The 12,906-nt window shown below is 52.0% G+C and overlaps 1 protein-coding gene across 2 annotated transcripts; it reads right to left on the reverse strand.

Annotated features, from left to right (window-relative positions):
- Nucleotides 1-655: 655 nt before the first annotated feature.
- On the reverse strand, nucleotides 656-12,791 carry wdr26b (WD repeat domain 26b). Of its 2 annotated transcripts, none has more exons than XM_062466917.1 (14): nucleotides 12,046-12,791; nucleotides 9,811-9,910; nucleotides 9,019-9,075; nucleotides 8,251-8,387; nucleotides 8,016-8,113; nucleotides 7,777-7,933; nucleotides 7,357-7,495; nucleotides 7,021-7,161; nucleotides 6,160-6,279; nucleotides 5,576-5,721; nucleotides 4,287-4,365; nucleotides 3,957-4,086; nucleotides 3,168-3,362; nucleotides 656-2,751 (listed from the first exon to the last, which is right to left on the reverse strand). In XM_062466917.1, the coding sequence occupies exons 1-14, from the start codon at nucleotides 12,354-12,356 to the stop codon at nucleotides 2,726-2,728; spliced, it is 1,836 nt and encodes a 611-aa protein (XP_062322901.1). In that variant the 5' UTR covers nucleotides 12,357-12,791; the 3' UTR covers nucleotides 656-2,725. The 2 variants fall into 2 exon arrangements, with proteins under 2 accessions (XP_062322901.1, XP_062322900.1); XM_062466916.1 differs by having other exon boundaries at nucleotides 7,357-7,546.
- Between the last annotated feature and the right edge of the window lie 115 nt (nucleotides 12,792-12,906).

Below are 12,906 nucleotides of genomic sequence, written 5' to 3' on the forward strand. Positions count from 1 at the left end.
TGAAACAGAGGAACAGACACCAAGTTGCATACAGACACAGCAGTGTTCGTCACTGGTGAGTTAGAAAAGGGTGAAAAGCTTCTGGCGTTTTATCTTCACTTTTCGATTTGCTCGGCGTCTTCAGACATGGGAGGGTCTGTGTTGAGGGGGTCGCAAGTTCAGACATGGGAGGGTCCGTGTTGTGGGGGTCGCAAGTTCATTCAACGCTCCAAAGAGGAGGGGGGGGGGGTCTAGCAAGTGAGAAACAGAACGTGACACACACACACAACTTATACAACACCCATAGAACCACTACTGTGTTTATCAAGTGTTTTGGTTTTCAGTTAAGGGTGGAACTGGTAACCAACAGTGGCACATAAAGAGATTTCAGTCTATTACACAGACATGCAAGAACAAGCTCTGCTCACAAGGTGTCTCTTGTTAAAGGCGAGGGGTGGGTAGTTCCTGATTGAAGATAACACACTCCCAGACTCCTCCCTCTCGTATTGGCATGGGTGTTCCTGTGCATATTCACTAGTAGGATTTTAAAGTAGTGGAGAACGTAAACAATTTAAATACAAATAAAAAAGCAACCCGAAAATAGACCCAAAGGAAGAAAATAAAAACAAATAGTTAAGAGGGATTACAAATGATTATAAAATAAGGAGGACTCCAGTTGTCTGGTTATATTTTAATATGATAATACAGGGAGAAGTCAACCCAAAAAATGATATAATGAGAAAAAAGAACAAGTAACAAAATTCAATAAAAACAGACAGAAAAGCATTATTTTTAAACATTTTTTTTTATCAGTCTGTAGCAAATAATCATGACACACCCTGAACAGGGCAGGAAGAAGCATTGTGAGGTGAACTTGACCACGGCCAGATGGGCTTGGCTAGAGTGCAGGAGGAATGACTGTAACATGGAGCCCCACCCTCTGTGTGTGTTTGAAGCGTAACGAGAGCATGTAACTGCATAGGAAGCTACTAGACCAGTGTGGGCATCTGTTCCAATATAAACCTAGTCTCCTGACTGCACTGAGCTGACAGCCCAGCAGTGCCCCTGGTCGGCATGGGGAAGGTGCCAGGGCTTGTTTTGGGATTGGGCCTTTGTATCAGAAGCAGCTGAGCCATGACAATAGACCTCAAAGTGCTGCTAGGTTGCATACACACTCTGAGTAGGTGTATGTGCGCACGCGTGCTGAGGATAATGTGTGTGTGTGTGCTGGGGCTAGGCCGTGTGTGTGTGTGTGTGTGCTGGGGCTAGGCCGTGTGTGTGTGTGTGTGCTGGGGCTAGGCTGTGTGTGTGTGTGTGTGTCTCTTCCTTCACTGCCCAGCCAAACAGTAGCCTTCCATCTACAACATTACAATCCACTCCACTTATGAAATGACTGGTTGCTCAACACGAGAGCTTACAGCTTTTAGAAACCGAGGTCATTTAGCTTTTCATTGTATTATTTCCTGTCTCCCCACAAAAATCTATCAATGCCAATCCTGCAGTGCTATCTGAATGCTGTGGTAAGGAGAAGTATAAAAGTCAAATGTAAAATGAAAACCCCCAGATAAAAATAAAATAAAAGTTTTTTTACAAACTGGATCTGAAGTGTGTTTCCACAGACGGAGGTTGCTATGGGGATGAGGCTCTGTCTCGGGGGGGTTAGAATCTCTCGGGAGGACGAGGGGGCATGGGTCATGTGATGCTGGTGAGACCTGAACACACACACACACATGAAATAACACACCAACACAGGCATGCATGCACCTGTGGTCAGACGTTCCACCCAAGCACACACACACACACACACACAGTCTTTAGTGCACTAAAAAAATAAGCACTTTTCACTCCTCTACTGGGGGGGGGGGGGGGGGGGTACTTTTCACCCCTCACGGCCCTGGACCTCTCAGGTAACGCTGGCCCCTGACCCTCTAAGGTGAAGTTATGAGCTGGGCAGTCGCCAGGGCAACAGGGGCTTGAGAGACACAGGAGGAAACTGGATAAAAAGAGCTCATTTTTGTTTTGTTTTTTCGGGAGAGTGTTTTCTACTTTCACACTGAAGCCCTCCACAGCCCCAGAATGCACATGTGCAAGGATAACAACACTACGATTGTCACCCAGCAACTCAACGCAAGCATGGCCCTTCTCGTTTTCACTACGTAGATCGGGTGAGTGTGGATGATTACCAGCCTTCATTCGATAACTTAGGTGCAAAGAAAGGAGGAAGATGATGGAAAACAAATCGAGCGAAGTCTGCTATTTTCCCCTTCCACCAGCCCCCCCCCCCCGACACACACACAGGCAGGTGAGAGAGATGCTCTGCAGACAGCAGGTGTGAGATGGGCGCGGGGAGGTGGATCAGGGGGAGGACGCTGGCCTTGAGGCCTGGAAAAGAGATGCGTCTGCAGGGACAGGTTGGAGAGGACAGTCCCTGGAGCAGCTGGAGCCAGAGGGCCGGGTGGGGGAGGAGAGGGAGGCCGGCGAGGCTGAATGTGGGAGGGGGGTCCTGGTGTCGTGGAGGGGTCCAGGGGGGGGGGGCTGGTTCAGGATGAACACCCTGCTTGTCTAAGAGTGCTTTCACCCTCACCTCCACAGTTTCTCCAGGTCAAAAGACTCAACTACTTTGCGTATCTGTTTGTCTTTTTTTACTTGGTTGTTTTTTCTCTTGTTGGATTTTGTTGCTAGTTGGGATGTTTGTGTTTCTGTCATTGTTGTTGAAGTGAAGGAGTCTTCTGTCCAAAAGTCACCATCAACTGTCCATGTTACTGCAGTTCTCTGAGGAGACAAGACCACATATGGAGATGAACGGTCAATACAAATACTAAAGGCATCATTAGTTAAATTCTGTAGCAGCCTTTCCATCCAGATTGTACATAAGCCAGCACTGGTATGCGTCTGTCGATGCTAAGCTAACGCCACTGCTTCTCTCGATGCTAAGCTAACGCCACTGCATCTCTCGATGCTAAGGTAACGCCACTGCTTCTCTCGATGCTAAGCTAACGCCACTGCATCTCTCGATGCTAAGGTAACGCCACTGCGTCTCTCGATGCTAAGGTAACGCCACTGCATCTCTCGATGCTAAGGTAACGCCACTGCGTCTCTCGATGCTAAGGTAACGCCACTGCGTCTCTCGATGCTTAGCTAACGCCACTGCGTCTCTCGATGCTAAGCTAACGCCACGGGGATCCCACCGTTGAGCCCGTCAGCTTCCTGCGTGTCCAGGAAAGGGGCGGGGCCCCAGATGCGCACGGTGCCGTCATCGGAGGCGGAGGCCATGAGCCCTGGGATGGCCGGGTTCCAGCTCACACAGTTGACCGTGCGCGTGTGTCCCGTCAGCTCAGCGATGGGCAGCTCACTGCGGCGGTGCCAGATGTAAACCTTGTGGTCTGGGGGGAGGAGAGACAGGTAGAGAGATGTACGAAGAGAGACACACAGCAGGGTAGATAGAGGGAGAGAGAGACAGGATGAGTGATAAGAGACAGGCAGAGAGATGTACGAAGAGAGACACACAGCAGGGTAGATAGAGGGAGAGAGAGACAGGATGAGTGATAAGAGACAGGCAGAGAGATGTACGAAGAGAGACACACAGCAGGGTAGATAGAGGGAGAGAGAGACAGGATGAGTGATAAGAGACAGGCAGAGAGATGTACGAAGAGAGACACACAGCAGGGTAGATAGAGGGAGAGAGAGACAGGATGAGTGATAAGAGACAGGCAGAGAGAGACAGAGATGGGGAGACAGACAGGGAGAGAGACAGGATGAGTGATAAGAGACAGGCAGAGAGAGACAGAGATGGGGAGACAGACAGGGAGAGAGACAGGATGAGTGATAAGAGACAGGCAGAGAGAGACAGAGATGGGGAGACAGACAGGGAGAGAGACAGGATGAGTGAAACCCAATCCATCTCTCTGCACTAGAAGCAGTGAGTTCTCTGCATGTTGTCTGTGAGTGTGGTGAGAGTTGGGTTCTGATGTGTGCACCTTCACTCCCGCTGGCGATGAAGTCCTCGTTGTGGCCCCCGAAGCAGGAGTGGATGGTGTAGAAGCCCTGGGTCACACCCTGGTACTTCCTCACCAGCACACGGTCCTGCAGGTCCCACAGGTGCACCCCCTGGGAAGGGGGGAGGGGGAGCAGGTTAGTTACCATCACGCACACACACCTAATCTACATACTTGTTTCTCACACACACTTCCGACACACTCCTAATTTCCATATCATACACAACAACACACGCAAACAAACAAATAAACAAACAAGCACATATTATCCATCCACCTCATACAGGCTTGCGTCCCAGTACTGTGTCTCACCTGAGTTGCTACATTTAACAAAGCTAATCTTCCGTTCTTGGAAACAGTAAAAGACATGATAGGATGGTCCTCCTGAACTCTGAAACACACACAGAGCACAGCAACCGCTTTTACACTGTTGTTTTTGACACACATGCCTCATGGTTGTATCTGGTAAACACAGACCGTTCCTTGGCTCTGACCACAGAAAAACACTCAGAACTCTGGGATCTGCTGCTGTACTTTCTGCATTGTGGTATTTGAACAGGGAGTCAGGTGGCTGAGCGTGTCGGGGCGTAGCGAGGAGGGACGGGTGTCGGGGCGTGGAGGGTGTCGGGGCGTAGCGAGGAGGGACGGGTGTCGGGGCGTGGAGGGTGTCGGGGCGTAGCGAGAAGGGACGGGTGTCGGGGCGTAGCGAGGAGGGACGGGTGTCGGGGCGTGGAGGGTGTCGGGGCGTAGCGAGAAGGGACGGGTGTCGGGGCGTAGCGAGGAGGGACGGGTGTCGGGGCGTGGAGGGTGTCGGGGCGTAGCGAGGAGGGACGGGTGTCGGGGCGTAGCGAGGAGGGACGGGTGTCGGGGCGTAGCGAGGAGGGACGGGTGTCGGGGCGTAGCGAGGAGGGACGGGTGTCGGGGCGTAGCGAGGAGGGACGGGTGTCGGGGCGTGGAGGGTGTCGGGGCGTAGCGAGGAGGGACGGGTGTCGGGGCGTAGCGAGGAGGGACGGGTGTCGGGGCGTAGCGAGGAGGGACGGGTGTCGGGGCGTAGCGAGGAAGGACGGGTGTCGGGGCGTGGAGGGTGTCGGGGCGTAGCGAGGAGGGACGGGTGTCGGGGCGTAGCGAGGAGGGACGGGTGTCGGGGCGTAGCAAGGAGGGACGGGTGTCGGGGCGTGGAGGGTGTCGGGGCGTAGCGAGGAGGGATGGGTGTCGGGGCGTAGCGAGGAGGGACGGGTGTCGGGGCGTAGCGAGGAGGGACGGGTGTCGGGGCGTAGCGAGGAGGGACGGGTGTCGGGGGGTAGCGAGGAGGGACGGGTGTCGGGGGGTAGCGAGGAGGGACGGGTGTCGGGGCGTGGAGGGTGTCGGGGCGTAGCGAGGAGGGACGGGTGTCGGGGGGTAGCGAGGAGGGACGGGTGTCGGGGGGTAGCGAGGAGGGACGGGTGTCGGGGCGTGGAGGGTGTCGGGGCGTAGCGAGGAGGGACGGGTGTCGGGGCGTAGCGAGGAGGGACGGGTGTCGGGGCGTAGCGAGGAGGGACGGGTGTCGGGGCGTAGCGAGGAGGGACGGGTGTCAGGGAGTGGAGCTGGAGAGACATTCTTACATGTTCCTGTCGGTCAGGTCCTCAAAGTTGTACCCTCGGATGCGCTGGTGCGTGTCGGAGGCCAGGACTGTGCGCCCGTCACTCAGACACCACAGACACTGCACACGCACCCCCTCCCACGAGTCCAGCAGGTTACCATCCAGGTCCTGGACACACAGGCAGCGTGAGGCTCTCTCAAACACACACACACACACACACACCAGTGCATGTCTCAACAGGAAGCAGGTAAACACACACGTGAACACAGTCCAACAGTCTTAAGAGGGTCATGAGGTTCATCTGGATAATCAATAAGTGGGTGGATCTCTCCATCTACATTTACATTTAGTCATTTAGCAGACGCTCTTATCCAGAGCGACTTACAGTAAGTACAGGGACATTCCCCCGAGGCAAGTAGGGTGAAGTGCCTTGCCCAAGGACACAACGTCAGTTTTGCATGACCGGGAATCGAACTGGCAACCTTTGGATTACTAGCCCGATTCCCTCACCGCTCAGCCACCTGACTCCCCAGGAGGGGAGTCCATCTATAAGCAGCTTAAACACACAGACTCCACCCCCTCCTCTCTGCCCTCTCTGATACTCACACACTGGTAGAACTGCCCTCTCTGGCCCCCGGTGACGAAGCGCTTGCCGTCTGGGTTCCAGGCCACACTGGTCAGGCTATCCTCGTGGGACTGGCTCATCTTGGTGCGCAGCTCTCCTGTCTGTCCAGCAGGGGGAGACAGAGCACAGCTCAGATCACCCCAACACCACCCCAACACCAGAGCCCGTCTACAGAGAGCCTGTCCACTCCCTATTAAGCCCCATTGTACCGAATTTGGTTGCAGTTCCACTGGGGGTGATCACGGGCAAGTGCAAAATGAATAGGAGTCTATGGAGCTAAACGGCTAAATTTGTCTCTTTCGCCTGATTTTCGTTCAGTTTCCAGTTCTCCCCTTATTAGACATTCTCTGCCCAACACCACCCCAACACCACCCCAACACCATCCCAACACCACCCAAACACCACCCAAACACCACCCAAACACCATCCCAACACCATCCCAACACCATCCCAACACCATCCAAACACCATCCCAACACCATCCCAACACCATCCCAACACCATCCCAACACCATCCCAACACCATCCCAACACCATCCCAACACCACCCCAACACCACCCAAACACCACCCCATCACCATCCCAACACCACCCAAACACCACCCCATCACCATCCCAACACCACCCCAACACCACCCAAACACCACCCCATCACCATCCCAACACCACCCAAACACCACCCCATCACCATCCCAACACCACCCCAACACCACCCCAACACCACCCCAACACCACCCCAACACCACCCAAACACCATCCCAACACCACCCCAACACAGATCACATCTTTCCATGTCACTTAAATGAGACTTAGACAGCCACCCCCTGAGGGGCTGTGGTTACCTGGACGCTCCACAGCCAGAGCTCAGAGCAGTCGTCGGGGCCGCAGGCGATCAGGTAGGCGTCATCAGGGCTCCAGGCCAGGTAGGACACCCCGTACGCATGGCCCTCCAGCGTCCTCATCAGCTTAACCTGGTGGTTCTCCTGGGAGGGGGGGAGAGGCCCTCAGCATCAAGCAGTCATGCTGTCTTAATGAGTTCCTATGTACTTATGTGCATAGTTGCCTGTGTATATGTGTGTGTGTGTGTGTGTGTGTGTGTGTGTGTGTGTGTGTGTGTGTGTGTGTGTGTGTATATATGTGTGTGTGTGTGTGTGTGTGTGTGTGTGTGTGCCACTCACAGGGTCCACCTGCCAGATGATGACGGTGGTGTCCTTGGAGCCGGTGGCTAGCTTGGTTCCGTCGTTGGAGAACTTACAGAACCACACCTCGTTACAGTGCTCCGTCAGGATCTGCTGGGTGTAGCAGGGGAACTGCTTCCTGTAGGCGGAGCACGACCACGAGAGAGGGAGGTTAGCTAAGGTCAGAGGACTGGAAAGAAGAGGTGGATGCTGGTTAAAAACCCGTCACAGACCAGAGAGGCAGAATGTCCTCCTCTCCCTCTCAGTCTCCAGGCTCACACACACACTGACATGAATCAAACACACAGTTCTATACAGGTTGACTTCCTAACTAACCTCTAGCCATTACCCCTGACCCCTAACCTCTAGTCCTAACCTGTCCCCCAGTCCCAGGTGAGTGAGGCTGTGCAGAGTACTGACCGTGAGCATGTGTGGTCCAGCAGCAGGGAGACAGAGTCCATGCTGCTGTCCAGCTTGGTGTTGTGGTAGAGACAGCGCTCTCTCTGCAGCTCCACCGCCTGCAGCAGCAGGGTCTGCAGTCTGCGGGGGGGCAGCATGACCGAGGGGGGCAGGTACGCTGGAGAGGGGGGGGACATGGGTGTCAGAGTGGGGGTACATGTGTGTGTGTACGTGTGTGTGTGTGTGTGTGGTTCTCCTACTCTGTAGCTTGTCCAGCAGTCTGCAGCGGGAGGCTGTGCCCTTGCCCTCCCACTCTGCCTTGGCACGCAGGTCCTCCGCATGGCTGCACATCAGGTACCTGAACACACACACACACACGTTAGATGACACCTGATACCTAGAACTGATGCTAGCTGTAGCTGATGCTAGCTGTAGCTGATGCTAGCTGTAGCTCATACGTGTGTGTGTGTGTGTGTGTGTGTGTGTGTGAGTTACCCGCTGAGGACGTGGATGCGGTCTGTGTTGTACTTCAGGGGGGTGAGCTCTGCCCTGAGCACCTGCAGTGCCTCCAGCACCTTCCCGTCCTCCAGGTACTCCAGGTACTTCTGCTGCAGCAGCAGGAACTTCATACGCTGGGGGGGAGAGGAGGGATGAGTGGTAGTGATTATAGAGGAGTGTAGCAGGAGGAGAAAAGCAACAGATAAAGGCGTTGCCACGTGATCATACAAGTCCTGTCCAGTGAGGACAGACCTCTTCACAGCTATCGGCAACACCCCAACCCCCATACTATGAAAGACAGACATCATCTCCATGGTTTCTGGGATCAGAAATTCTGTGGTGGGTTGTGTCCCAGTACCATGGTAACCAGCCATATAGACACCATGGTAACCAGCCTGGCTCCTGTCAGCTCTAGATTCTGGAGTGTCGGCCCAGATGCTGACCACACAGACACGTTTCATTCACAAACATCGTGCCTGACGTCACAAGGACTCACAACCCTTCAGACCTGACGTGTGCTACTAAAAACAAAATGGCTACCGGCATCCAGAGACCAAGAGGGTGATCTATCTCCGGCTGATCTATGACACATTTCAGGCTGAAACAAAAGCCTGTATTTCCAGTCAGCAGGCCTCTGCAGAACACTCTAGAGTTCACACACAGGAGCTGCCTTTCAGGACAGAGTCAGTTTTGCTGTCATGATGCCACGTCCAGGACCCCCCCCCCCCCGCCCGTCATGGCTGCCCCCCAGGTAACAGGACTCACCACAATGGCGTTGGGGGAGCGCATCAGTGCCCTCAGCTCGTTGAGATCATTCTCCGCCTGAACACAAACAAAGAGACAGAGACAGGAGGGGCATGTGGTTAGTCAGTTCAGCACTTTCCCTCTATGGAAAAAAAGAGAAGCAAATATCCCATGTTATCAATACAAGGCAGCCGGTAACCTTAGTTACCCTGTAAGCATGGAGACAGCCCTGCGATGCCAGCCCAGTTTGTTAGTTACTGTTAGTTACTGGCGTAAGTTTAAATATGTGTCTTTATAGAGAGGAGAGACAGTAACCGCTGGCACATTCTGAGTGACTGGACACAGCCAAGCAAGCAGCTGCTTTAAAACTGTTATACTATAGACGTGCTCTTAGTCTGAAACATAAGAAATAGTTGAATGGCTGGACTTTCATTTAGCATTAAAAAGAGAAACGGTATTTACAGTATTGTGCTCCTATCTTGCAGGAATGTATTGTGTGCATGACCATGATAAGATGTTGTATTGTGAAATATTGAACATTGTGGCATATAAAAAAATCTAGAAGTAAAGATGGTGCCATTTTACCAGTTTGGGATCAGAGAAGCAAAGTGAACTTTGATTACAATTATTTGATGAAATATTTAGTAAACGGTTTTCTTTTAGCTATTATCACAACAGAGCATCTGAAAAGGTTTGATTTGACATATCCCCCTCTCTCTCTCTCTCCCTCCCTCCACCCCCCCCCCTCCCCTCCCCTCCTCTCTCTCCCTCCACCCCCCCCCTCCTCCCGCTCTCACCCTCGGTCAGACCCACCTTGTCCCACTCCCCCTCCATCACATGGCTGCGGAACTTGGTGGCTGAGGGGTGTTCAAGTCTGCAGCCTGACTCCTGCATCAGCAGGTCCACCGTCTGACTGGGAGGGGAGGCAGGGGAGACACAGGGAGAGAGGGGGAGGCAGGGAAGAGAGAGACAGAAAGAAAGAGAGAGAGAGAGAGAGAGAGAGAGAGAGAGAGAGAGAGAGAGAGAGAGAGAGAGAGAGAGAGAGAGAGAGAGAGAGAGAGAGAGAGAGAGAGAGAGAGAGAGAGAGAGGAGGAAGACACACAAGGGAAAGGGAGAGACAGAGGGAAAGACAGAGAGCGAGAGAGGTGGTGGAGAGGAGGGGAGAAAGAGAGAGAGAGAAAGAGGTGTAAGATACCCAAAAGAACATGCATGTTGTGCATTAGCTAAAACTGACAAATTCAGAAGCATCACATAATGAACCTGTCTGCATATACTTATAGAATTGGATGTAACTGGCTCGTCTCACATGGGATGAGAAATTAACACATTTCACTTGAATGAACTGTCATAAAATATATTTTTATCCAGAACACATGCAGCAACATTCAGAGAATGAGCCAAAAGAGGTTTGCTGTGTCTCCAACAACGCAGGTGTTTCTGCCAGACTAGCACTAGTCCAGGGGTGTAAACATGTGTAGATCTTTAACTGTGCTCTGCATGTGTCTGTAGAGAGACAGGGGCGTGCGGACACTTCGGCAGAATGACATCATCCTCAGGTATCAGAAGAGTGGCGCAGCACCGGATTTCAGCGGCACTCGCTGTCTGTCCTGCACGGTGCTTGCGTGCATTTCCACATTTGGAATGTAGGGGCGTCAGTTCCTCACCAACTAACGGCCCACTACCCCCTCCATGTAAACATACGGAGAAAGGCTTTCTTTGAGTGTCAGTGTAATGGCAGTGTCGGATACACACGGATGGTGCGACACGGCGTCTATTGAACGATACACGACAAGTAATTCACAGTGACAAGGTTCTGATGTCGAAGGTTTAAAATACAGCTTTCGGCAGTCGCTATCTATAATTAGATTCAACCAAGGTTTCTAATCTAAAACAGCTGGTTAGAAGCGCATTCCAGAGCCGCCATGAAACCTTACTCTATTCGGGGAAGCAGTTCTGACAAGCACAGGGAGGCAGTCTTTAATGCTAGGCCAGTGTGATATAGCTAGGCTATTTAGTTAAATGTCATAACACACATCCACGACCAACACAGTATATTATGGACGCGTTTGCCACCTAAACAACAATGACATTACTGAACACAGACAAATCATATGAATTGGATGTTTTTTTTGTATTACTGTCAGCTAAAACGTGATATATTGAGATTATCTAATGGAAAGTAGCCTACATTCATGATCAAAATTGTGATACAACTGGTTAGTGTACCTAATGGACATGAAATCAACCGATTTGTTGTCAACATCTATGTAACATTGCAACTTTCATTGAGGCGTTTTCAGTCGCTTAGATTCTGCTGTTAGTCGAGCAGAAGAAGCAAACCGAGGAAAACATGGGAGACTCGGCAAAAAACAAATCGACGCTGTCAAGAAGCGTCCTGTTGTTCTCCCAACGCACTTTTGCGCAATCCAGCAGTCATTCCACTTCACACTGCGAACTAACTACTCTTTTTTCGAGACAGTGTCCGTATTTCCCCTATGACAACAGTGACAGGGTACGGCGATTTAAAATGCCTTTACTTTTCAGACATAACTACAGTTTTTGCACAATCTTTAGCTGGATTAGCTAGCTAGCTGATAGATGTAAATTATGTTATTCTGTCTAAATGCATCATACTCAACGCACACAGTTCTGCAGCTTTCTCTGGGCTCAACTAGAAATACCTTGAGACCTGAATACATTATATAGTCATCCAAAACATGAAATGTATTGTCTTTACGATGTAGAAATGTCGTTATGGCCCGCATTAACGCAGGCTAGTGGGGGAGCTAGCTGACATTAGCTAGCAGGCTATCACTGTTATTGTGCAAGATGGATCCCTTCTTCTTCAAACTAGCTGGCTAGTGCAGCTAGCTAGAGGCTAGCTAACTTGCCACCCCTCCCCCATGTTTGTGTCTGTGTCAAACGCAGGAGCGCTTTCGTTCACTTATTGATGAATGATTTTGCCATAATAATGTATATGCTGAGGATATTTAATGTGATTTGACACAAAGCACCTTTCCCTTAGAATGACACATTCGGTAAACTTACTTTAGCCCTAAACCGTGGAGATGCTGTCCTATTAATCGGATGACATCTTCCTCCGACTGCGAAAGACGTTTCTTCTTTTTCAAGGAGCCGACCTCCGAGCCAGAACCCGAGGCTGTGGAGGCGGTCGAGGTCCCGGAGTTTGGTCCGGTGGTGGCCCCGTTATTGGTACCGACATTATTCCCATTGTTTGTACTGGAGAGCAGCCCGTTGGAGTGAGTTCCACCAGCAGAGGACGACTCCCCGTTTTGTGCGCTATTCAGACAGGATAGGTCCGACGATTCCTGTCCCTGTCCTGCCCCGTTTGCTTGCATGTTGCTGCTAAGGTTGTTGACGATGCTTCGGTTAAAGTGAATAGCAGAGCTGGCTTGAGAGTGCAGTGAAGATGTAGCAAGTCCAAGAACAACTCCAGACAGGCCCAACACAACTGTTGAAGCCCCGGGCTCTCCTGCTCCCTCCGCCGCCGAGGCTCGGTGTTTCTTCCGCGGGGGCGGCGACGCTCCGCCGGTGTCCGAGTCGGAGGAGGAGGAAGCGGAGGCCAGAGTTTCCTCACCGAGAGCGGCCGTGGTTAGAAGCCGGCGAAGCCCCGGGTGGGAAAGGAGGTTTCAGCTCCCCGGATTCAGACCTCGTAACCCGGCTTGAACGCGCTGACACTGTAGAAGCCCCGTCAGTCGTCCCGTTTTTGTTGTTGTTTCTGTCAAAACAGCTGCAACCCCCTAATGGAGTCCAGACACGCTGACGTAACCGGAAATTCCTACACTACCCACTTCCGGGTAGAATTATATAATCCATAAAGTGGCGCATAAGAAGCAATTTTGCATATTGGTAACAATTTTATTGGAGCAATCAATGTAAACATTAAAA

This window comes from Osmerus eperlanus, chromosome 8 (assembly GCF_963692335.1).
Source record: "Osmerus eperlanus chromosome 8, fOsmEpe2.1, whole genome shotgun sequence".
Taxonomy (NCBI): domain Eukaryota; kingdom Metazoa; phylum Chordata; class Actinopteri; order Osmeriformes; family Osmeridae; genus Osmerus; species Osmerus eperlanus.